The 26,808-nt window shown below is 41.4% G+C and overlaps 1 protein-coding gene across 1 annotated transcript in view; it reads left to right on the top strand.

Annotated features, from left to right (window-relative positions):
• UNC119 (unc-119 lipid binding chaperone) overlaps nt 1–24,177 on the top strand; it is a 119,906-nt gene extending 95,729 nt beyond the window's left edge. Inside the window, exons 3-5 of the mRNA XM_073616766.1 lie at nt 10,362–10,464; nt 17,173–17,345; nt 22,877–24,177. Of these exons, the coding sequence (XP_073472867.1) occupies nt 10,362–10,464; nt 17,173–17,345; nt 22,877–22,989 (389 nt within the window). The 3' untranslated portion in view covers nt 22,990–24,177. The remainder of the gene's footprint in view (nt 1–10,361; nt 10,465–17,172; nt 17,346–22,876) is intronic.
• The last annotated feature ends 2,631 nt before the right edge of the window (nt 24,178–26,808 follow it).

Here is a 26,808-nt window from a genome sequence, read left to right as displayed (position 1 = left end):
GATGAAGGAAAATAAACATGTGTGTATGTATTCGTGTGTGTGTGTGTGTGTGTGTATATATATATATATATATATATACACACAGGATACGGTACCTGTGTAGCAATTGTACCTTTGTGGCAATTGGTAAAAATATTTAACTAGGTAAACAGACTGAAAAGGAAAAAGCTGCTTGCAGAACACTTGAAACAAAGGAACATATAACTTATAACAGGAACATCAGTTAATACAGCAAATGCAAACAGAGGAAATGCAATGATTCTTGTTTAGAAAGTTTTTATTCTAATTTTATCGGTTGTCATTATGATCTAGTACTGTGTTCCAGGAGAAAAGGAAAGAGTAAAATCTTAATATTGTTTCATGATTTAGAAATTTCCCTTCTGTAATTCTTTATTGGTCTGCATTCATTTTATTTTTCAGAGTAAGACTTGACTATGGTCATGTCCAGGGCTATTTCATTATTGCAAATAAAAATGTCCTAATCATACATTATAGGACACAGGGTTTCTTCTTATTCATGGCTTACTTGGATTTTGCAGCCACCTAAAAGTGAATGGACACTGGCCAATAATGGGAAGGTTTCCCTGTCCAGCACAACACTCAGTTTTGTGCTAGTGTCCTTAGGTACTAGATGTTTCTCTGCAGTCTCTCTAAAGAGTTATTTATATGAGTGTGCTTATGGATTTTACTGCCTGTTCCATACACCCTTGCTGGAGAAAAGGGAAAGGCTTTATCCAGATGAGCTGCCCATGGCCTTGCGCCCAGGGGGATGGTTACTGGATTCCGTTGCCAAAATCAAGGACAGCCCGTAAGATTGCCGGTCAGCACTGGCAGTGTTGGCTTGGGTACTTGGTAGCTGGAATTGATGCTGGCAGGATGCCCCACAAGTCCAGGGTTGTGATCCCCTAAGGAGGAGACATGTCCCTGAAAGCCCTTTCGCAGTGTGCCCACTGTGATGATTGAAGATTGGGCTCTCTGATAGCCCTGCAGCCTGCATCCCTGTGCTTGTTCTGCCCATGGATCTTTGTGGATGTATCCAATAAAATTAATACTCTCCCTCATATCGGAGTGCGGGCAACCCACTATTTTCACATATGTGGAGTGCCACCCCTCCTTTCACTGCACAGCAGCACAGACCAAGCGGTTGGCCTCCTCACCCAGGGCATCTCCCTGCAAGTATTGTGGTGTTGCGAGGTAGGCTTTGCTTGGCCACTACTTAACTGTGGTCATCTAATTACCCTTTTGAGGTGAGGCTTTATATTCCCAAGAACTGGCAGAATGCAGGCAGAGAGGTGGTGAGAGACAAAGGGATGAGCTCACAAATCCCTTCTAAGGGTAGGACAGGCTCCCACATAGTTCCCCATGTAATGCCTGCCCTCTGGGCCAAATCAGTTCAGACTTTCTGCCCTTATTTGGTCTTTCCACTGTTTCAGGTGTAAGTTCCTCAAATGCCTTTGTATCTAGGGAGAAATTTTCTGCAGTCTCCTCAGGCTTCTGTAAAGAGCTCTCAGGGATTCTCACTGTGTTGTAATGCCTGGTATGTAAATGTGGGCACTTTGTTGCAAGAACATGAAGGATATTTTTGGATGAGGATGTGGAAGAAGAAGAAGTGGTAAGGTGCAGGAGTCCTCTTTTTTTAAAGAGTCCTCTCAGGAAGAGGCTCAGAGTTCTGACCTGTCTCGGGCACATAGGACCACAGTTGAATTTTTGCCCGATGTGGTCAGGATTAAATTAAAGCTGCCACTTGCAAAATGTACTTCTCTGAAGGTCACAGTGTTTGGGTCCTGGCAGTCACCAAACATGCTCAAATCTTTTCCCATGCATCCTAACTTGCAGGAAGCAATGTCTGCTGATCGAGCTCGTCTGGAAAAGTTGTTTTCACCTCTAAAATGGTTAAGTCAGCAGTACCCTATTTAGGTGGATTTTTTTCCAACCATAGATCCAGTTATTTCCTACCTGAGCAAGACCCTGATGGTCCCAGTGGATGAGGTTCTGGCCTTTAAGAACAATGCGGATAAGAGATTGCAAGCCCACATTATGGTGTCCTTTTCTTTGGTTGGTGCAACTCTGCAGTGGCTGTGGAGGGAGTATTACAAGCACTCAGTGTGTCCAGCCAGGAAATCTGATCCTCAGGATTATGTTGTTGGACAATACCAGTAGGAGTTCCTGTGTCTAATGTTTTTGAGTGCAGAATTCAGTATGGAGTCTGCCTATTCAGGGATTGCTTCATTTCAGCAGGGGCACTTCAAGTTACTGTGTGCAGGCAGCCTATTGAGCTCTATTAGGAGGCAGAGCCTTCAAGGACACAGTCACTCATCCTAATGTGACAGGTGTGCGAGTGTGGGTGAGCGGTGCTAAATGCAGACAGTGTGTGTTTGGGACAACTCCTCTGCACGTGCATACCCGTCACAATAGGACAAACGGCTGCGTCCTAAGAGACTTCAATGGGCTGCTTGCGTGCAGCACCTGGAAGTTAAAAACAGCTTGTTCGCGATATACAGGCATCATCACCCATGTGAACGAGGCCTAATGCAGTTTCCTGTTATGGTGTAGCAATTATATTACTCTGCTTTGAAATTCAGAGCAGTGTTGCACGTCAGTGGGATGAAAAAATAATGATGGGGTGTGGCTTTTGGCATTATTATTGCTGATTCACAAGCCTATAGCTTTTCAATCATCTTCCTGCCACACTGCTTTCTAGATTGATAGCACTGTTCTGTTGCTGAAACCCCCCCCCCCCCCCCCACTGTGAGATGCAGTGCTTGGCATGGGGGGCATGTGAGACCTAAATAAAGGAGAATTTGGTTAAGTCAGGGAAGGTTTACTTAACCACTTCAGCTTTGTGGACATACCTAGTACATCCCAAAAGTGAAGTGCTCCCCACAAGCTTACGCTTGTTACCTTCAGTCAGTTCCCAGCTGTAAAGTTAAAGTGATCTGCCCCATCCGTGGTTATTGGGATCTCTTGCTCTTCCCGAAAGGCTTCAAGATGGCGAGCTGCATGGTCAAGTCATACATTTAGGGCCCTTTTACACTGAACACAGTTGGCTGCATTTTGAACTGCACTCCAACTGCATAGAAAGCCCCAAATCAAGGTAATCATATGGGCATAGTTCATACCCTTGCAGTGCAGTTCAGCCCAGTTCAAAATAAAGTAAAGCATGCTGTATTTTTCTGCACCGCAAATGCAGGGAACGTGCTACAAATGCATTATAAATGCGCTGCATCCCTTTAAAAATAATAAAAATAAGAATTGTACTAATTATTATAACCTGTCCCTCCTTCCGATGTCCTGTCCCTCCCATTAACTTCCTGGCTCTGTGCATGTGGTGTGTGTGGAGAACAGAGCACAGCCAAAATAGCAAACAGGTCACCAATAGATGCAAAGGAATTCATTACCATGATCCAGGAATACCCAGTGCTTTATGACCCCAGACATCAGCATTATAAGGACAACAGAAGAAAAAGGGAAGATCTGGGAGAGAAGAATGTAAGAATGTACTTGATTATGAAGAGATGGACAGAAAGATCACTGGTAAGTTGCTTATTGCATGTGGTTATCAGGATAGCCATATCGGTCATGAAGTGTTCCAGAACAGAGTGCAGTGACCACATGGACCCCTCTTCTGCCTGTACTAATGATGGGAAATATCTTTTTTAACATTGGGGTGGGGGTGCCTGCAGAAATTAGGCCCAGAAATCAAACCTGTTAAAAATGTATGGAGATTCCATCCTGTCCAAGACTCTTGAGAATATCCAAACTACTACTACCTTTGGTCTCTTTCCATCAGTAGTGGATGAACCCAGTAACGACGCCTCCAAGTACGTCGTCTCAAATTGGCAATGGCCAGCACCAGAATTTCGCCGACAAGAGCAGACATTCTTACTTTTGTCCACATACTACGAAAAAGGAAGTGACTTCAAAGGAAATGCAACAAAGTCAAGCCCAAAAACTTATAGAAAAATGCACTACAACTGCATAAAAAATGTAGCGCTCAAACACACGTCAAGAGCACTTCAAACGTGCATCAAGCAGTTATGTGCAGTTTCATGTGTGAATGGGCCCTTAGTGTACTTAATAGCTACTTGGATAAGCAGTAAAATGTCTTCAACATTAAAGTACACGTACAGTTGAAATGACTAACTACTACTAGCTATACCATGACCTGGATACACGCGATCATCTACATATATTTGACCTACTTAAACCTCACCCTGACATGTATAATCATGTCACTATTTCTGACAGATCATTCCTATTTTTAGGCCCCATCTCTTTTAAACTTGTGAGCCACAATTGTAATGGACATTTGAACAGTTAGATGACTAGAACATAATCTTAGTGACCGGCACTGCCTGGAAATTGTATGACTTTCTCATTTTTTAACCACTTTAGCCCCGGAAGGATTTACCCCCTTAATGACCAGGCCATTTTTTGCAATACAGCACTGCATTATTTTAACTGACGTGGTCGTGTGATGCTGTACCCAAATAAAATTGATGTCCTTTTTTTCCCCACAAATAGAGCTTTCTTTTGGGGGTATTTGATCACCTCTGCGGTTTTTATTTTTTCGCGCTATAAACAACAAAAAAAGACCGACAATTTTGAAAAAAAAAACAACAATATTTTTTACTTCTATAATACATGTCCAAAAAAAAAAATTATCAAATCTATTCATCAATTTAGGCCAATATGTATTCTTCTACATATTTTTGGTGAAGAAAATCACAATAAGTGTATATTGGTTTGCGCAAAAGTTATAGCATCTACAAAATAGATTTATGGACTTTTTTTTTATTTTTTTATTTTTGGTAATGGTGGCAATCTGCAATTTTTAGCGGGACTGCTACATTGCGGCGGACAAATCTGACCCTAAGTGACACTTTTTGGGGACCAGTGACACCAGTACAGTGAATCAGTGCTAGAAAAAATGAACTGATTAAACTGACCACTGAAGTGGTTAACTACAGGGGCGATCAAAGGGTTAACTGTGTTCCCTCGGTGTGTTTCTGTGTGGGGGAAGTGCTGACAGGAACAACACAGAGATCGCTGTTTCTAATCACTAGGAACAGCAGATCGCCATGATGTCCCCTGTCAGAACAGGGATCTGCCTTGTTTACATAGGCAGATCCCCTTTCTGCCTCTCTGTACCGTGATCGCAGGTACCTGACAGACATCGGGTCCACTGGGCATGCGCATCGGCTCCTCCTCCGTGCAGCGCGCGCGCCCACACTATCTATTGCATGAAACAACATACAGGTACGTTGTTTTGCACAATAGAGCCTCCCTGCCACAGTGTATATGCGGTGGGCAGTCTTTAAGTGGTTAAACAAGCTTGCCATTTTCATAATTTTTAATAAAGAGTATTGTATTAGACACTTGATGATACTTAGGCCTCATGCACACTGGATGTTTTTACAGCAGCTGTTTTTAGCTTCAGACATTTTTTTCTGCAGCCATTAGACTCCCCAGCATGTTATAATATGTGCCCATGCACACATAGGGGGAGATTTACTAAAGCTGGTGCACTCCGAATCTGGTGCAGGTGTGTTTGGTAACCAATCAGCTTCTAACTGCAGCTTGTTCAGTTAAGCTTTGGCAATAAAACCTGGAAGCTGATTGGTTTCTATGTAGAGCTGCACCAGATTTTGCACTCTCCAGTTTTAGTAAATAACCCCTATAGGCTTGTTATCAGCAGTATTTGGTAGGGGCACTTTCTGACTTGAAAAAACACCCAGAACTAGTGGGTTTTGAGAGGAGTTTTTCAGCTGTAAAAATGCTCAAAGCGCAAAAAAACACTGAATAAACTCAGCTATTTGGCGTTTATCAGGGTTTTTTGAGCCATAAGCTTTTGTGGGAGTATAATCTTGTTAAAAAAAGCTAAAAACCGCTACAGCTCAAAAACGCTACTGTAAAAATGCTGAATAACTCAATCTACAGCTACTGCTTTCTTCAGCTAACGCTACTGGCTTTTTTTATAACGGCCAGTGCGCATTAGGGCTGTTAGTGGCTCAGTGCAATTACTTTAACAAGTGTCTGGTATAATAAGCCATCTTTTGGAAGAAATATAGGGGATGGCATTGCTGCCTTACTGCCGAAAGTGCTAGCTGCTTGGCTGTCTCTTGCTTGAACACCTGGAATCACTTTGTACGGGGTTACCCCGTGGCAGGGGTACCCATCTTTAGAATCTTTTGAATTATATGGAATTAGACACAGAGGTTCCCCATAGGGGCCCCCTCCGCTCACCTGATGTATTGCCTTGCTTGTTTGTTTTTCATTGGCACTTTTCTGTGTTTTATACTTTTGAATGCTCCTTATGTAGCCCCTGCGTGGGCGACTTCGGTTCCTTTTTTTTTATATTTTCACTAAAACCAATAAAAATTATTGAACCGAACACCTGGAATCACTGACAAGGAAGGAACGTGGAACAGCCAAAGTTAGAACTTGAAATTGATCAGCATAAAAATAGACAGCCTTAGTACTTGAAATGATCAATGGAAATAAAAAGTTAAACATCCATCATTTGTGATAACCCAGAGAAACCAATTGATTTTTGATTTATTAAAACCAGAATACTGAATGATGACTTTTTTTTATGGGAACCTCGCGTTGTATATTCTTTGCTTGATTTAATAGGACCTTGGTATATTGGCAATAAGCAATATTATAAGCAATAGAACAGTGCCACCTAGTGGCCCAAGAGTATTATGCACAGGATCTATTTTGTAATACCTCTAAAGGAAATGTAACAGTACTTTCCTCTTTCAAGACTACACATTCATGAAATAGTGAGTTTGGAGAGATCTTGAAATTGAATAGCTATATAACACGATTGTATTGCTAAGCAGGGCACTGTGACTTTTAGATATGTAGTTTTGTCTTTCTTAGTATGTCAAAAGAGAATCTTGCAATATGGTCATGTTAAAAACAGACGTTTTACCTGTAAATTTCCCATTTCAAATGCTTTGGAGCGCCGCTCAAAGCTGCAGAATAACGTGTCCCTACCGGTATTCAGAAAGTGGGAGCAGGTGTTGGGCACTAATTCAGAGGCGTGGACATATGTGGGGTAAGACGCCGCTCAAAACCGACCCCCGTGCTTCAGACATGGATATGGCTGTGTATGGCCTCAGCAAGTGCATCTAGCCTCTGTGACCAACCCCTGGTAGGCAGGGCAGAACATGTCAGGGTGCGTGGCCGGAGCAGTGCTGGCCAAGGCTATACACAGCCATATCCACATCTGAAAAATGGGGTCGGTTTTGAGCGTCGTCTTACGCCACACTGTTCCTATCAAAATTGTTAATACTACTTTTAATTCTATATAATCCTTCGAATGTACATGTATTCGAGCACATTTGCATATCAACAGCCCAAATAGAAAGAACCCTTAATGCAACTAGGTGAAGATAAGCAAAATTGGTGATATCACATGACCTGTCATAACAACCAGGTCATAATTGTCATTCATTTTTTTTTTTCAGTGCAGTCAAATTAAAGCTCTTTACACATAATCCATACACGCAGCTAATGTTTTAAAAAGTGTAACTTGGCTTACAAAAGCTGAGCGGCAAAAATTGGTTATAATGTTAAATGATGTTTTCGTACAAGGTCTGCCTTAAGGATATTCCTTAGAATACTACATAGTACACATAAAGAAAAAATCTCTAAAATTCCTCCTAAATATAAAAGCCAGAAAAATGCACTGACGCAGTAAAAAAACAAATATGTCTAAGGCCTCTTTCACACGGACTGTGCGTTCAGGTCCGCCTGTCAGTTTTTTAGGCGGACCTGAACGGACACTCCACGGAGGTCTATGGAGCGTCGGATGTCAGCGCTGAGCAAGCGGATGTTCACGGGGCGGATCATCACTGATCCGCCCCGTGTGAAAGAGCCCTAAAAGTTAATTTTTACAGTTTCACACAAACCTGTGATTTTAAAGTACACCAAATTGCAAATACTTGCTTTCCATTAATCCCTTCCTGCCGACACATATGTGTCTCATCAATATTCCTATTACACACGTTCCTGGAAAGTATGGATCTTAAAATGGTGGGTGTGCAGCGATTACCAGCAAGGTCCTGGAAACATCAAGCAAGTGTACATATTCACCAGCACACCATGGATCAACAACCTCCGTCCAAAGGTTTATTGAGAGAGATCACATCACAGAGATAAGTGCAACGTTTCGGAGCCATGCAGGACCCCTTCGTCAGGCATGTGATAAAGTGCAACAGTGTCAAAGCATAATATAAATACATCAGCCACCAATCAGAAAATGCAAAATTTTTAAAAATGGTAATCCCCCCCCGTGACGTCAATATGACATCAGAATCCCACCAAAAATCGTTAAAAACTAAAAGGCAACAAAGTAACCTAAAGCATGCTGAAGATGCTGAAGCAATAAATTCCTAATACAGTGGAATACAGCCCGCATGCATAGCGTCAGTGTATGTGCAATAGAGCGGGCACATCAACCTGATGCGTCCGATCAAAAACGAGCAGCCGCTAGGACCCAGCAGTTTAGGTTGCCATTCAGGAACACTGGCTGCCAATCACGTTGTGACGTCCGGTGTGAAGTCCGACGGAATAATTCCATTGGATATTTTGGTCGGCTTCATTGGACTTTTTCTTTCGAAAATTCTGACAGACCTAGAAATAGAACATGTTTTAAATCTTTCCAATGGAATCAATTCCTATCGGGAAAACCGTTTGTCTGTATGCTATTGCGATGGACCAAAAACGACGCAAGGGCAGCTATTGGCTACTGGCTATTGAACTTCCCTTTTCTAGTCCCATCGTACGTCATCACGTTCTAAACGATCGGACTTTGGTGTGATCGTGTGTAGACAAGTCCGTTTCAGCGGAACATCGGAACTCCGTCGAAAAAAAACGTCAGAGTTTATTCTGCTGGAAAGTCTGGTTGTGTGTACGCGGCATTAGTGTGTAGGAGCTAGGCTAGGAAAGGCAAAAAAGAAAAAAAAGAGTGATAAAAGAACGGGGGAAAGATGAGAGGGCATGAAATCAAAGAAGAGATGAATAAGACAATAGAAGAAGAAATAATGAAAAGAAAAAAGGAAGATTAAATGGGGAGAACACAAAAGGAGGTAAAAAAGAAAGAAAAAAAAACACTGATTAAAAGAAAAGGAAAGAAAAAAGATAATAAAGCATAACAAACAGAAACGGGGAAAAAAAGGAGGAGAAAAAAAGGGAAAAAGAAAAGGGAAAAAAAGGAAAAAGGACAAACGGTACAGAGAAAAAAAGGGGAAAGTGGAAAAAAGGAAAAGGAAAAAGAAACAAACAGGTGGAGCAGGAAAAAAATATGACAAGAAAAACAAATTAAAAAAAAAAATTAAAAACAGGAACACAAGTAACAAAAAATAATAAAAAAATAAATAAAAACAAAATAATACATTCAAATAAAGTAGACATAGGGACAAAAGAAGAGAAACCTAAGCGAATAGCTCCTATGTGAGGCACTCTACGCTCAGCTGGGTCAGCTTAAGGTTGTAAAAAATTCCAAAATAGATTCATGTGCGAGCCATTGGTAAACAGATTGTGACATGACAAAATGTGGAAAATTTCAAGGAGTATGAATACTTTTTCAAGGCACTGTATAATATCAAAGAGACTTTCTCAACCTTTTTATCCCAGAGGAACCCTTAAAAATGTAGGTCTCCAATAACCCCTGCTAAAACCTATTCATTCAGGGTCAGTGGGAAAAATTTCACAAAAAATTAAAAGGTGAACCAACGCTGTATACCTCTCACCATCTGCCCCCACCCTTTTCCCAGTTCCTTCCCTAAGCAGCCGATGCAGGAGATCAGAGACTTGAAATTCGCAGTCTTCTTCCAGGAGCAATCAACCAGAGTGATTCTGATTGGTCATGTGCTGGCACATGACCACTTTGACCATTCAGAATCAGGGTGTACATTATTGTGATAAGGTGAACTTACACTTTAAAGCCTGATTTATTATACAGGATTTACAACATGAGGGCAAACAGTATAGTTACAATACAATTCAAAACAGGAGGATTTTGGGTGAAATGCACCAGAAAGGGAAGTCAAGTTTTTTACAATGCCAGATTTTCGCGGGCAGTGCCTGTGTGTCAATATACTTGAATTGCATATTCTCATGTGTTAATATGTGTGACTTGTAATGCGAAGTACATTGTAATGTGCTTATGGTGCATTTGCAGTCATATCAGTGCAAAACACATTTTGCCAAAGTACACAAGTGTGGTTCGAGCTTGAAAGTTGTTCCTTTGTCCCACCCCCTTTTGCTGCAGTGTCCCACCTTCTGATAGTTATTGTGTGTTTGGATATTATCAATACATAAATGAAGTTCATTTTTTTTTGTTTTAGAGCGAGAACATGGTGACAAGAAGGATGTGGATCCCAACGCAGGTAGATTTGTCAGGTACCAATTCACACCTGCTTTCCTCAGACTGCGCCAGGTTGGGGCAACGTAAGTAAATGTAAACTCAATTAGGTCTTTTTCCACCAGGCAGATATAAAAACATCAATTCATACCATTTCATTGAAAAAATAATTTTAGTGGCGCTAGTAAAACTTACTGAATATTAGCCTTCTGTAATCCCCTGTACAACGGCACATAAAGAGGGATACCATGCACCTATACGGATATGGAGCATGCCGCCAAGAAGAAACATCAGTGAATGGATGGCTGACTTTATACTACCTTTTTTTAGAAAAACTTTGCTATTTTCACTAAAGGTTCAAATGAAGCCATTCATGATAGATCAGCAAAACCCCCTTCAAAAGGTCTCCATGCAATCCCATTTTTCCACCTTTGGATGCCTACAGGTCACCTTTGGGTGCCTACAGTACAGGTCATCCTCCCCAACCATAATATGCTTAAAGTGGAAGTCCATGCAAAAACTAAAATCCCTGCATCTTCAGCCACCAACATTCTAACACTAACCTCTTTAGCCCTGTAAACATAAAATCTCTATAGATACCTTTTCTGAAGCCAATTCGACCCGATCTCCAGCGCCGGAAGCAATGCTGTGTAAACGTCCGACAACGGCTGTGAAATGAATGGGAAGTGACCTCACCCATAGAGTTACTATGGGTCTTCCATTGACAGACGTGTCCTCTGCACCCGCCTACACAGAGAAGCTGCAGCTGACAGCTCAGTGTGGGATAAGAGCTTCCGCCACTGGAGATCGGGTCGGATCACCTGTAGAAAAGGTATGTATACTGATTTTTTTATTTTCAGGGCTAGATAGGTTAGTGTTAGAATGTTGGTGGCTATAGATGCAGGGATTTTAGTTTTTGCATGGACTTCCACTTTAAGGAAAAATACATATCCTGAAAAGCTCAGGCAGGTGATGGGACATATTGAGAAGAGGACACTGAAGCGTGGTTTATGTATCTTTCCTTAACTGAGAAGTAAGGCCAAAGCTATCTTGGCCCTACCTCCCTAAGGCCTTGTGCACAAAGAACATTCTTTTAACTCCCTTAGAAGCCAGCAGCGTGTTTGCAGAAAAAATGCCCATTACTTGTAAAAGTGTCTAAAGCTTTTACAAGCTTCTAGGAGCTTTTCGGGCATCAAGTTCTTGGGTGCTAATTCATTTCATTAGCCAGAATTATTTATTCTGGCCATTGAAATGAATTAATGCTCAAGAACTAGTGTTTAGGCGCAATTAGCAGCTTTTGGTAGCGTCAAGCATTTTTTCTGACCAAACTCTGCTGCTCCTGGCAGTGTCTTTTTTTTCCTGCCTCTAAAAGCTCCTGCCACTAAACGCTGCTAAAAGCCTATGTGTGCATGGACTCATAAGCTAACACTGAGGAGCGTTTAGAAGCAGGGAAAAAAATGCCCCTGGTAGAAGCAGCTGTAAAATCATCCAGTGTACATAAGGTCTTATAGATCACAGGATCCCGACTTTAATGTCGAGATCCACCCAGGTCCTTGACCGACATCTGGCTCAGAGTCTCTGCAAGCCTGCGTAGAGTCTGAGCTAGAAAGGGGTACACACTATAAGAAAATCGGGCGATTTTTGGGGGGAATTTTTGTATGAAAATTCGGAATCAGCTGTCGAAGGTTGTGCACGCACAACACGAAAATACAATCGTACAAAAATTCTTTGGATGAAAATGTTTGCCCATTTTTCTTATAGTGTGTATGAACCTTTAGCTCTTCAACCTAACCTGACCTAACTTTTTATCTCACACGGCTTTTGCGCAAAAATTTGATTTTTGATTTAAAAAATAACAAAACAGTAAAGTTAGCTCAATTTTTTTGTATAATGTGAAAGATGATGTTACGCCGAGTAAATATATACCAAACATGTCACTCTTTAAAATTGCGCACACTCATGGAATGACGCCAAACTTCGGTACTTAAACATCTCCATAAGTGCATTTTAAATTTTGTTACAGGTTACATGTTTAGAGTTACAGAGGTGGTCTAGTGCTAGAATTGTTGCTCACGCTCTAACGCACGCGGTGATACCTCACATGTGTGGTTTGAACAGCGTTTACATATGTGGGCGGGACTTACATGTGCGTTCGCTTCTGAGCGCGAGCTACCGGGGACAGGGGCGTTTTAAATTATTATTTTTTTTATTTTATTTTACTTTATTTTTTTTATTTTTATACTTTCTTTAACATTTTCTTTATCACTTTTATTCCTATTACAAGGAATGTAAACATCCCTTGTAATAGGAATCGTCCGTGACAGGTCCTATGGAGAGATGCAGGGTCAACCCCACATCTCTCCTCCAGGTTCAAAAGCATGAGATCGGGAAAAAAAATCCACGATCTCATGCTTACCAGCCGCAATTGCTGCTTTCTTTACATCCGTGGCCTGGACGTGACATAATGTCGCGCCCGGACCTCCCACGGTCATAGAGATCACTGGTGACCATCTGGTCACCGGAAATCTCTATGGTTGTCATCCAGGGGCGGCCGATTCTTTCTCTGGGTCCCCGATGGCACGGGAATGCCCGGAGAAGCACTGGATGGCGGCGGGAGGGGGAGTGTCCCCTCCCGTCTCCTGTAAGAATGATCAAGTGGCGGAACCGCTGCTATGATCGTTCTTATGGTGCACACAATCGCCGGCTAAAAACAAGGACATCTGAAAGATGCCTGTAGCTGTAGGCATCATTCAGATATTCCCACTGAAAGTGAAAGACCTCATATGACGTCTTTAGGCGGGAAGTGGTTAACCACTTGCCAACTGGCTCACGCCAATGTACGTCGGCAAAATGGCATGGGTGCACAAAACAACTTACCCATACCCCGCTGCGTAATCCGCGGCTGCCGTGCGCCGCAGGAGCGTGCCCTTGGATTCTGCTGACTCGATGTCCACCAGTGGCCTGCGATCATGGCACGGAGAGGCAGAATGGGGAGATGCCTATGTAAACAAGGCATTTCCCTGTTCTGCCTAGCAACATGACAGAGATCTACTGCTCCCAGTGATCGGGAGCAGTGATCTCTGGCATGTTCTAGTAAGCCCATCCTCCCTACAGTTAGAACACACCTAGGGAACACAGTTAACCCCTTGATCGCCCCCTAGTGTTTAACACCTTCCCCAGTGACATTTACACAGTAATCAGTGCATTTTTATAGCACTGATCGGTGTATAAATGCCAGTTGTCCCAAAATAGTGTCAGAAGTGTCCGATCTGTCCGCCGCAAATGTCGCAGTCACAATAAAAATTGCATTACTAATAAAAAAAAATTATTAATAAAAATGCCATAAATCTATCCCCTATTTTGTAGATGCTATTACTTTTGCGCAAACCAATAAATATATGCTTATTGTGATTTTTTTTTTTTTTTTTTTTTTTTACCAAAAGTATGTAGAAGACATATTGGCCTAAACTGAGGAAGAATTTTTTTATATATTTTTTGGGGATATTTATTATAGCAAAAAGTAAAAAATATTGCTTTGTTTTCAAAATTGTCGGTCTTTTTTTGTCTATAGCGCAAAAAATATAAACCGCAGAGGTGATCAAATACCACTAAAAGAAAGCTCCATTTGTGGGAATTGGGAATATTTAGTATTGCTCTTGAATCTATAAAAGTCACTAGTAAATTAAGCTGTACCCTATGAAACATGATAGACTATACATGCACAGAAATCTATATTAAAGCCAAATCACTAAAGACATAGATATAATACATATATGGGAACTATTTTTCCTGCCAAACACTTACAGGTCTTGTTCCTACTTCAGCCTGTACCTGGACAGTGTAAAAAGAATCAGCAGACCAATGAGCTCATGGGTACTGATGGGTCTGTCAATGTGCTCTCTCTTCCCATCAGCATGTTCCTTGTTAGCAGATAGGGAATGCAGCACAACTGACTGACTCCTTGCACTGCTTCTGCTTATCCAAGTCTGAGCTCTGCTGTACAGGGGATTGCAAAAGGCTGACGATAAGGCACATTCAGGTGATTATAATGCTTGCATTAAAAAAAGGAAACAATGTATTATTGAATACAGAGCTGCTATAATTTTTGTCTTTTTTTATATCTTCCTGGTGTTCGGCATTAAAAATAAATATACTTCATAATTCTAAAGCATTAGAAGTTAGCAAAAATATATCTCTAAGACCCCTTTCACACTGGGGCGTTTTTCAGGCACTACAGCGCTAAAAATAGCACCTGAAAAAAGCCTCAGCTGCAAACCCAGTGCTTTCACACTGGGGCGCTGCGCTGGCAGGGCATCACAAAAAGTCCTGCCAGCAGCTTCTTTGCACCGCTCCTGCCCATTGAAAACAATGGGGCAGCGCCACTATACCGCCGGCAAAGCACCACTGCAGCAGCGTTTTGCAGGCAGATTTAACCCCCATTTCGGCCGCTAACAGGGGGTTAAAACCGCTCCGCTAGCGGCCGAATAATGCCACTAAAACGATAGTAAAGCGGCGCTAAAGATGGCGCCGCTTTACCGCTGATGCAGGGGCGGCTCAGTGTGAAAGGGGTCTTAGTTTTGAGGAGGCCCACTTGGGATCATTTCCCAATAGGATTAATCAGTAGACATCCCTAGTCATTGGTTCCATTGAAAGTAGTATTTTTGTAGGATTGTGTTCTTTCCATTGCTGTTGTTTCCCTTGAAATAAGGTAACACCGGTGTTCTGTCATGCTCCACAATTATATTAGTATGCATGCATGGGTGATACTTGCAGACATAGTGACGTCACAATTCTTAAAGGGAACATTTTACCATGGCTGCATATCTACCACCCTTCTATAGCTTGCCTAAGATCTTTAGATTCAAGCAAATGTAAGCAATAAAGTTAAATGTGATTGCATGTGATATAATGTAGCAAGTTTTTTTCTTTTCTTTTTGAATAAAATGTGCTTGAATGCTCCACCTATTCATGCCCATACACCTCTTTGTGATAATTCCTGCTTGCTGGAACTACTTGCTGTGCCCGATTTTGAGTTGTGATTTAATGGAGGGGTCATATATGTCCCCCATGTACTGTACTTTCCAGCAGAGGTATTAAATCGTTTCAGGATCTTAAGGCTGAATTTCAGTTACCCAACTCCATGTTTTTCCATTACCTTCAGCTCTGCCACATGCTATATACACCCAATTTGGGGACTATACCTGTTGGACATACTCCTGAATATGAATACTAAAAAACAATGTGCACTTTTTATAATGGCCTCCTTACCGCCGGCTATTAATTTAGCTTACCAATTGAAGACTGGCTGGGTGGGAAGCTGGAGGATGAAGACTGGGATGACGTGTTGGAATTCTCTACCCAAAACGTTTTGATTGCCTTACCCACTTATATATTTTGCATAGAACCCATCTAACTTCCATTCATCTATCTAGGTACCGGCCGCATCATCTAGTGCTCCAGATGTGGTGAGACCAGCGGCACTTTTTACTACCTGATATGGGCATGCACTGGCATCCAAGGCTACGGGTCACAGGTGGTCTGGTTTCTACATGATCGAATGGGCTCCCCATTAAACCTTTGCCTTAGGCAATGTCTTCTGTGCCTCCTCCGCAGTCCGGATAGTGACAAACATCTCCATATTTTCTTGCAAAAAAACACTTTTTATGGCTAGAATGTTGATTGCTTGAGTTTGGCTCAAGGCATCACCACCAACAGTCCAAGATTGGGTGGCTGCCATTAATCTCACGCTGCCATATAAGAAAGTAATTTACATTCATTTAGGATGCCCAGTTAAATATCATAAGATTGTGACAGTTGACTAGATCAAGCCTCTACTCGCATAGGTGATTAATCTGTAGGTAGGGGAGTGTCAACTCTCTGTGTACTTTGCACTAATTGCTGCATATACTTAATTTAAAGTATTATGAGTCATGGGCTATGTATCAAATGGTACCATTGCTGACTGTTTGAATGCCAATGTACTACTGTAATATATGGATATACTGTATTTTTCGCTCCATAAGACGCACCTGACCATAAGACGCACCTAGGTTTTAGAGGAGGAAAACAAGGAAAAAAATATTCTGAACTAAATGGTGTAGTAAAATATCTACCAGTGCCCATGAAATCCAGCCTGACCTGTGTCAAAGAAATGCAGCCTGATCATTGCCATAAATGCAGCCTGACCATTGCCATAAATGCAGCCTGAATATTGCCATTAATGCAGCCTGAATATTACCATTAATGCAGCCTAACTATTGCCATAAATGCAGTCTGACCTGTTTCATTGCTCAGGCTGCTCTGTCTCTTCAGCAGGTGTCAGGCTGGGAGATCGCCCGGCGCTTGTTGGGGCCTGGGATGTCTGTCTTCTGGGACTAGCATTGCGACCGCGATGGGGAGCGGTGTCGATGGCGGCGGGGGGCGGTGACAACGGCGGTGGCATTGGGTGATGTCGGCGGGGGGGGTGTTGGGGTGGCGGGGGTGGTGCCGGCAGCGGTGGGGGGCAGTGCCTGTCGTATATTCGCACCATGAGACGCAGAGACATTTTCACCCATATTTTTGGGGGAAAAAAGTGCGTTCGAAAGATACAGTAGGTATTACATGCCAAGTCCTTTTTTTACTTGATAGTATTGCTGGAGTATGGTCCTGTTTGCAATAATTCTCTGTTTCTATATGGGAATAATCCTTTCTTCTGTAGTAATTTATAGTGGTGTTTATCGCACAGTTTTTTCTTATGTTTCTCTCCTAATGAAGACTTTGTTTGATTAATAAAAAGTGCTATTACAATTTTCCAGAGTTGAATTTACAGTTGGTGACAAGCCCATTAATAACTTTCGAATGATTGAGAGACATTACTTCCGTGAGCAGCTCTTGAAAAGCTTCGACTTTGAGTTTGGCTTCTGTATCCCCAGCAGTAAAAACACATGTGAACATATTTATGAATTCCCACAGCTTTCAGAGGATCTTAGTAAGTGTCTTTTCCTTCTCCATGATAAACATTGATGAATACGTTTTCTTGAGTATTTATAGTCATTACTACAATGGGACTTAAAGCACATTATACTATTGTGAGAGAGACTTTGGGAACAATTGGAAATTTCTGTGAAAATAAACCCTAAATGTAATGTGATCTTTATCAAAGTCATTAGTTCTGCTTTTAAGGAGTCTCTCTTTTTATTTTAAAGTTTTTTTTAAATATAAATCTACTGAAATTGCAAGGTAAAAATAGTAAATGCATGCACATCTGCAATACTATGGAGCTATTTATAAAAAATAATGTCAAATCTTTACCGTAATTTCCTGTTATGTTTATTTCCTCAAGTGATCACTACCATCCAGTGGCCAGAATGCAGTGTTTTCCTGATTTGAGGAAAATACTTCATTATGCCCACTAGGTGGAGTTGGCAATGCTATGAAAAAAACATATTAGGCAAATTATGGGGAAGATTTGTGACGGCTGTGTAATATTTGAATTTAAAGTCAAAACGTTTCATTTTGTAAAGCGTAGGGAAAGGTTAACATCAGTGTTCCATTGGGTAGATTTTCTTTTGCTTCCTGATGTGTAAACTCAACAGAAAGTAAGTGGCAATTCTCTATTAGACACCAAATTGGATGGTTTCTCTTCTATTCATATGCTACACACAGTATCTCACAAAAGTGAGTACATCCCTCACATTTTTGTAAATATTTTATTATATCCTCATGTGACAACACTGAAGAAATGACACTTTGCTACAATGTAAAGTAGTGAGTGCACAGCTTGTATAACAGTGTAAATTTGCTGTCCCCTCAAAATAACTCAGCACACAGCCATTATTGTCTAAACAGCTGGCAATAAAAGTGAGTACACCCCTAAGTGAAAATGTCCAAATTGGGTCCAATTAGCCATTTTCCCTCGCTGGTGTCATGCGACTCATAAGTGTTACAAGGTCTCAGGTGTGAATGGGGAACACTAGTGTTAAATTTGGTGTTATCACTCCAAAGAAGTTGGTCGACCAAAGAAGTTGAGTGCATGTGCTCAGCGTCATATCTATAGGTTGTCTTTGGGAAATAGACATATGACTGTTGCCAGCATTGCTGCAGAGGTTGAAGGGGTGGGGGGTCAGCCTATCAGTGCTCAGACCATACGCCACACACTGCATCAAATTGGAGGAGGAAGCCCCTTCTAAAGATGATGCACAAGAAAGCCTGCAGTTTGCTGAAGACAAGCAGACTAAGGACATGGATTACTGGAACCATGTCCTTTGGTCTAATGAGACAAAGATAAACTTATTTGGTTCAGATGGTGACACGCATGTATGGCAGCAACCAGGTCAGGAGTACAAAGACAAATGTGTCTTGCCTACAGTCAAGGATGGTGGTGGGAGTGTCATGGTCTGGGGCTGCATGAGTGCTGCCGGCACTGGGGAGCTACAGTTCATTAAGGGAACCATGAATGCCAACATGTACTGTGACATAGTGAAGCATACTGAACTCCCCTCCCTTCGGAGACTGGGCCGCAGAGCAGTATTCCAATATAACGACCGCAAACACATCTCCAAGACGACCACTGCCTTGCTAAAGAAGCTGAGGGTAAAGGTGATGGACTGGACTCCAGCCCTAAACCCTATTAAGAATCTGTGGGGCATCCACAAATGAAAGGCGGAGGAGGGCAAGGTCTCTAACATCCACCAGCTCCGTGATGTCATCATTGAGGAGTGGAAGAGGACTGCAGTGGCAATCTGTGAAGTTCTGGTGAACTCCTTGCCCAAGAGGGTTAAGGCAGTGCTGGAAAATAATGGTGGCCACACAAGATATTGACACTTTGGGCCCCATTTGGACATTTTCACTTAGGGGGTGTACTCACTTTTGTTGCCAGTGGTTTAGACATTAATCGCTGTGTGTTGAGTTATTTTGAGGGGACAGCCAATTTACACTATTATACAAGCTGTACACTCACTACTTTACATTGTAGCAAAGTGTCATTTCTTCAGTGTTGTCACATGAAAAGATATAATAAAATATTTACAAAAATGTGAGGGGTGTACTCACTTTTGTGAGATACTGTACTTACCTGTAGGTTAAATGAATATTTCCTAAACATGCACCATTTAGGAGATATTCTAACAAGCAGCCGGCGGTGACATCACTGGCGCATACGCTATAAAGGAACAGCATACTTGTGCTGTTCCTTCGGAGCTCCATGCCACAACATCATCGTAGCTCGGTCATTCAAGCGTCCGCAGCCCATGAACCTGCAAGGAAGACGGGGTAAAGATGGAAGCTCTGTCAGTGGTGACACCACGCCGCTGGAGAGCTTCATATCAAGGTAAGTCTTTCATAATGTGCTAGCATGCAGTGCATACTAGCACATTATACCTTTACCTTGCAGGGAGAGGGTTTTTTTTTTTATCCTGAACCTTTACTACTGCTTGAAGTGTTAGGTCAGCTGATGAATACATGCTTGTTCTGAGTCAATGACTCCCCAAAAAGTGAAGCAAAGATATGCAGTATATAGTAGCTAAATAGCATGCAAGGTTCCCTTTAAAGTAGTCTTATTGTTAAAAGGAACCTGTCAGGGTAGAATTATGGAAGCCAGCATTGCTAAATTTTTAGAGATCGGAGAATATGTTGCAGCTGTCGTCTTCTTGTAAGAACTCTGCAAATTGAAAAAACTATTTTCTGACAAAGGCTTAATGTCGCATTCAGATGGGATTAGAACACCTCTCAGGTTTTTTTGTGCTGCTTGTGCCCCCAGGATATTCACCTTCTCTTTGTCCTGCTGAGTGAAAGTGAATAAAATTCCAAATTTAGGGTGGTTACCAGTACAGCGGTAGAGTGGAAATCTTCCAAGGAGGACACTAGTCCTGGTGACAACCAGGGATTCACTCACTGGTACATTCCCAGACGGCATCAGTGCTGCTGGGGCTATGTTACCATTATCTTCAGGGAAACCAGGAAGTGGGCACAAAAAAAGGTAAATAAAAGCAAAGAAAAGTAATTGCTTTCACATTAGCATGCAGAAATGCATGCTGATGTGAATTTTATGGAAAGTGGGGAAAGGTAGCTTCCTGTAATCCAGGGCAGTGCACTACTGCATTATACAGTACTGCCCTTCTAACACACTGAACTTACTGACTGGAGGTGAGAGCAGAGCGATGCTCCTTCATTGCCAGTCACACAATGGGGCTGGTCCTAGATTAGATTATATGGCACAATTACTGCATAGTCTGCAGGAAGGCCTAAGGGAGAGCAGGATCTGTCTTTACTTTCTGGAAGGTAAATCGGTTCCCATATATGCAGTTCAACTGTTTTTCTGGAGTTTAGCTTTTAAGTGGTTGTAAACCCATTCCAACCAGTTTCTTTAAAATTAAGAAGTGCAGCCTATAGTACTGTTTGCTATGTTTTTATTGCTTCTTACCTGCTTGCTTTCGGTGTAATCGTTATGTTTCCCTTAAATGACGTCACCGGTGCATGCGCTGTTAGCTCTTATTTTCCAGCAAGCTTATGCTGCCGGAAAAATGCTGTGTATATGCTGGGGCTGAGTCATTTCCTAATGCCTGCGATGCTCCCATTGAGAAGCTGACCCTGGACCACCATGTGAGTCGCTACGTCACATGGGTTGTGGAGAGGAGACGAGGCTCGGCTTCATGGAATAATGCGCACGGGCAGGATTATAGCCACAGCTACATACTGAGGGCAGAAATATATTAATGTATAGACACGGAAGACAGCAGTAGTAATGACGGCGGAGAAATAGAAGCAGGAGCATTCACAAAGACTTAAAACAAGAAGGTTTTTTTGGTATACTATATACGGCACTTTGATTAAAAACACCTAAATTAAGTTAGACAATGTAACTACAAATCGCAATATATGAGTTTACTACTGCTCTAAGGCTCAGTACAAGCAAAGGTATAAAACAAAATAGACTTTGGCTTGTGTTTAAGGTACTGTGCATACATTCTCTGACTTGCAGCAGCCACTTATGCTGGCATTGCATTCCAGAAAGTGCAGAACTGATTTGTTACTTCTCGTTCAATATTTTTTTTTTTTTTTCAGAATCATGACAAATAGTACCAAGAGGTAAATAATACAGAAATCTGAAGATTGAGCACTCAATAAGCTGTCCAGCCAAACCATAGAATTGGCTAGTTTAAGTGTTAGATGAGAGTAATCTAAAATTTCCGATCCTTCTGTACTGCCTCCAGACAGGACCTTTGGATTGTAAGCCCCTAAGAAAGATACAGGACCGCAAAGGTAGAAGTAGAGAGAAGAGAATAAGGGAAGGTAAGAGGGATTCTCAGGGGTCGCGAAGAAAGGAACGATTGGCGGTTCCATTGGGTCTAACTAACCTCCAATCAAAGTTTAAGCAAAGATGTTGGAAGGAGAAAATGGCAGACCCAAGGTTGCGTAATTTTTTTTTATTTAAAAACTCTATTTTGCTGTGTATTATAGCTTATAATAGTAATACGGGTTTTTGTTTCAGCTATGCTTAGAGAGGGTGATCTCCAGGCCCTGGCTATTGTTAGTCTAGATGCGACTGTAACCTAGAGTGGTAATTTAAATTGGGATCGAGTAAGGTCTTCAGGCCTCTTATTTGATAGTTGTCTGGTGTTATAGTGACTTAAAAATAGGGTGGAAAAGATCAGACATTTTATTCCATATCTGGTGGACATGTCCCATAGTCCAAAAATATTAAAGGTGAGTCCTTAGGTCCAGACAGCTGCAAAAGCACAACGGGGAGTAGTTTGGTACATATTTAGCTATGTGTGCTGGAACTGGGTATCAGTGGATGAACACCCTATAATTGGCCTCATAAGACATTTTTGCAAAGCTCATTTAGTCCATGACCAAATGTGTCCAATCCTCCTCCTCTAGAATGACCCCGAGGTCAACCTCCCTACACTTTGCATAGGAAGGCGCACCTTTAGTAGGGTAAGACACTAGATGTCTGTATAATTTAGATATTTGCACCAGGGCATGAGTATCGGAGTCACACATCTTCAAACAGGAGGTCAAAGTTGTGAGCTGAAGAAATATTTGATTTAGAGATAATTAAATATTTCAGAACTGTGCAATTTGTTTTGGTCGTGTAGTGGTGAAGGGTTTCAGAACAGTGGTTGCAGCCAAATAATTCAACCAAATTTAAATGTAATTTAGTACAAATATGAACTTACTGAACTTACAAACGCAGGGTAAAATGACGGATTTTTAAGGATGGAGAGTATGCGGTAAGTGAGGAGAGGCCAACCCATTTGGCATTTCTAAACACGCCAGTGCATGTGTTTATTTACAGAGAGGAACACTTTTCTGAAATTGTATTGGGGTTTTCTTATATGGCAAATTTACCTGCAAAAGGTACTTAGTGAAAATGAAATCATCCAACACTGTAACACCAGTGCTGGCTTTCTCCTCCAACTAGAATACATGCTTTTTTACTACATTTTAAAGCATTCAACTGAATAATTTGTTTTTTGTTTATATGCCTTAATTCTTTCTTCTTTTCTTGCCCTGCAGTTCGTGAAATGATCATCCATCCCTACGAGACTCAATCAGACAGTTTCTACTTTGTGGACAACAAGCTAGTGATGCACAACAAGGCAGATTATTCATATAGTGGAGGCCCTTGATCCTATTGTAGGAGGGAACCAATCGCAGAGCATTGAAAACAATCCCCCTTCCCCTAGCAGTTATACAAGGGATTGTGCCCAACTTCCTGTAGGAGAATCCATCTGGGATCCAATATTCTGTTTGCTAGTAGGAGTTCTAAGACTGAGCCTAAATCTGCCCCTACCTGCCCTAGAGCCTTTTTAGCACATGAAAACTGTGCAAGGATCTTCATATGTCTTCACATGTTGGCAAGGATGCCTTTGAAATGAGATGAGTCCCCTAAATAAGAACATGGTCTTTGTACCAGAACGTCTAAGCAATGCCACTAGTTTTATAACCATCAGCGTTGCATTGAGCTTAGCAAATGTTTTCCTGGAACAAGGACTGTTGTGAAACATTATTACTTTTTTTTTTTTTAGGACCATCCTTGCTGATCATGGGCCATTCATTTTAGGAACAACCATTCCCATGTTACTTGGACCAAATCATCTTAGGAACAGGTTTTCTTGTACACCTTGGGCCACACCAGGCCTCTTCTGTGTCAAGCACCAACCACACATGGAGCTAAAAAAGGTTTTGTAAGCTTGGACCAGACCATAGTAAAGGGAATCCAAGCCAAAGATCTAATCAGTTCTTCCTTAATAGCTTCTTCTTAACAATCTGTTTAATTGTGATACTAGGGTTTTGTCAGGCTTTTCTCTACTGATTTAACAGTGTAAACTAGGCATTTTGAAGCGTATATAGTGATGCAAAATATAAAATAAAGTGGGAAACTGACTTTTTTTTAAAAAAAAACAAGGTCAACTGTATTATTTAAAAGGTATAATCAGTGTCAGTGGTGTATTTTTAATGGGTAACACAGCCAAACAGCTAGATACACTGTTTCAACATAGGTGTAGAGACTATTATACCTGCCATATGAATGCTTCGTAACATAATGAGTGTACACTTTGCTGTGCTACATGGCTGCTTAGCATAAGGAGATACTGTCCAGTCTGCTGTGTGGACTACAAGTAACAGCTGGTAATGCCCACCTTTGAGCAGGCACACTCCTATGCAGTCCTATTTATAATTTGCATTTTGCAGCTTAATGTAAAGAGATTTTACATAATCACTCCAGCTGAGTTAAAGAATAATCCTAGAACACAGAATACACATTGGGGTTTATTTACTAAAGCTAGAGAGGGCAAAATTAGTCACAATTCTGCAGAGAAACCAATCAGCTTTCAGGTTTTATTGCTAAAGCTTAATTAAACAAGCTGAGGTTAGAAGCTGATTGGTTTCTCTGCAGAATTGTGTCAAATTTTGCCCTCTCTAGCTTTAGTAAATAAACCCCATTAACTAAAAGGTAATTCTAATCAATCCCCTGGAGATGCCCTTTAATACTGCAAAAGTCGACTATAGCCCACATCAACCTAGTAGCAAATGCCCCTTTTTTCAGGTGTCCTAATGAAAACTGGGATTTCCGTTGTCTCTGAGTTACTCACTGGTCTAGATAAATAATACAAGTGAAATGTAATAAAATAGTCTTTTTGATTTAAAAAGAAAACTTTCACAGATACAGTGCCTTGAAAAAGTATTCATACCCCCTTGGAATTTTCCACATTTTGTCATGTTACAACCAAAAACGTAAATTTATTTTATTGGGATTTTATGTGATAGACGAACACAAAGTGGCACATAATTGTGAAGTGGAAGGAAAATTATAAATGGTTTTCAAATTTTTTTGCAAATAAATATGTGAAAAGTGTGGTGTGCATTTGTATTCAGCCCCCCTGGACTTTGACGGGGCCATTCTAACATATGAATATGCTTTGATCTAAACCATTCCATTGTAGCCCTGTCTGTATGTTTAGGGTCGTTGTCCTGCCAGAAGGTGAACCTGTGCCCCAGTCTCAAGTCTTTTGCAGATTCTAATGCCGTGTACACACGGGCGGACTTTTCGACCGAACTCATCCGCCGGAACAAATCTGTTGGACAATCCGACCTTGTGTGGGCTTCATCGGACTTCCGACTGGCCTTTTCGGTCAAAAATCAGACAGACTTTAGATTTGAAACATGTTTCAAATCTTTCCAACAGATTCGAGTCCGGTCGGAAAATCCATTCGTCTGTATGCTAGTCCGACAGACGAAAACTGACACTAGGGCAGCTATTGGCTACTGGCTATCAACTTCCTTATTTTAGTCCAGTTGTACGTCATCACGTACAAATCCGTCGGACTTTGGTGTGATCTTGTGTAGCCAAGTCCGTTCGTTCGGAAGTCCGTCGAAAGTCCGTTGGAAAGATCGTCAGACCTTTGATGCCAAAAAGTCTGCCCGTGTGTACATGGCATCACAGGTTTTCTTCTAAGATTGCCCTGTATTTGGCTCCATCCATCTTCCCATCAACTCTGCCCAGCTTCCCTGTCCCTGCTGAAAAAAAGCATCCCCACAACATGATGCTGCCACCACCAGGTTTCACGGTGTTATGTTCAGGGTGATGTGCAGTGTTAGTTTTCTGCCACACATAGGGTTTTGATTTAGGCCAAAAAGTAAAATTTTGGTCTCATCTGACCAAAGCACCTTCTTCCACATGTTTACTGTGTCCCCCCACATGGCTTCTCGCAAACTGCAAACGGGACTTCTTATGGCTTTCTTTCAACAATGGCTTTCTTCTTGTCACTCTTCCATAAGAGCCAGATTTGTGGAGTGCACAACTAATAGTTGTCCTGTGGACAGATTCTTCCACCTGAGCTGTGAATCTCTGCAGCTCCTCCAGAGTTACAATGGGCCTCTTTGGCTGCTTCTCTGATTAATGCTCTCCTTGCCTGAGCCTGTCAGTTTATGTGAACGGGCATGTCTTGGTAGGTTTGTAGTTGTGCCATACTCTTTCCATTTTCGGATGATGGATTGGACACTGCCCCGTGAGAAGTTAAAAGCTTGGGATATTTTTTTAATACTTAACCCTGCTTTAAACTTCTCCACAACTTTATCCCTGACCTGTCTGGTGTGATCCTTGGCCTTCATGATGCTGTTTGTTCACTAAGGTTTTCTAACAAACCTCTGTAGGCTTCACAGAACAGTTGTATTTATACTGAGATTAAATTACACACAGGTGGACTCTGTTCACTAATCTGAAGGCAATTGGTTCCACTAGATTTGTGGTATCAGAGTAAAGGGGGCTGAATACAAATGCACACCACACTTTTCAGATATTTATTTGTAAAAAATTTTGAAAACCATTTATCATTTTCCTTCCACTTCACAATTATGTGCCACTTTGTGTTGGTCTATCACATAAAATCCCAATAAAATACATTTACATTTTTGGGTGTAACATGCCAAAATGTGGAACATTTCAAGGGGTATGAATACCTTTTCAAGGCACGGTACATATGTAAAAGTTTCAAAACTTCTCAGGAATGTTATTTATTCATAAAGATGCACAGGATGTCTCATGATTCATTTTTAACCCATGTCTAAAATGTCTTCTGAAAAATTATTGCAGTCTCCTCAGTCTTTATTTTCTTGTTACTCTATAGCCATTAACTGCAAAAGATGGGTTGAAAATGGAATCAGAAGGGCCTACCAGATGTCTGCTTCCTACAGATTTTAATGTTAAAAATATGGAAATATTTTTGAAGCAGACTTACATTCAGATGTATTTGTCTCGTTAAGTACATGTACTGTATGTAATGTGTAAACCTAGTACAGTACTCTCCTTAATCCCACATTTGTAACAAATGATCATGCAGTAGTCTTTGAGCTTGTGTAGACTCGTGATGTTTTTTTTTCTTGCATTTCATGTGCGTTTAATTTGCACATTAAACACAGGTCAGCAAATTTTCATTTTCTTCAGT

Source organism: Aquarana catesbeiana, linkage group LG02, assembly GCF_042186555.1.
Source record: "Aquarana catesbeiana isolate 2022-GZ linkage group LG02, ASM4218655v1, whole genome shotgun sequence".
Classification (NCBI taxonomy): Eukaryota; Metazoa; Chordata; class Amphibia; order Anura; family Ranidae; genus Aquarana; species Aquarana catesbeiana.
Note: the sequence above shows the minus strand (reverse complement) of the source record. Positions and strands in the feature narration are given on the sequence as shown.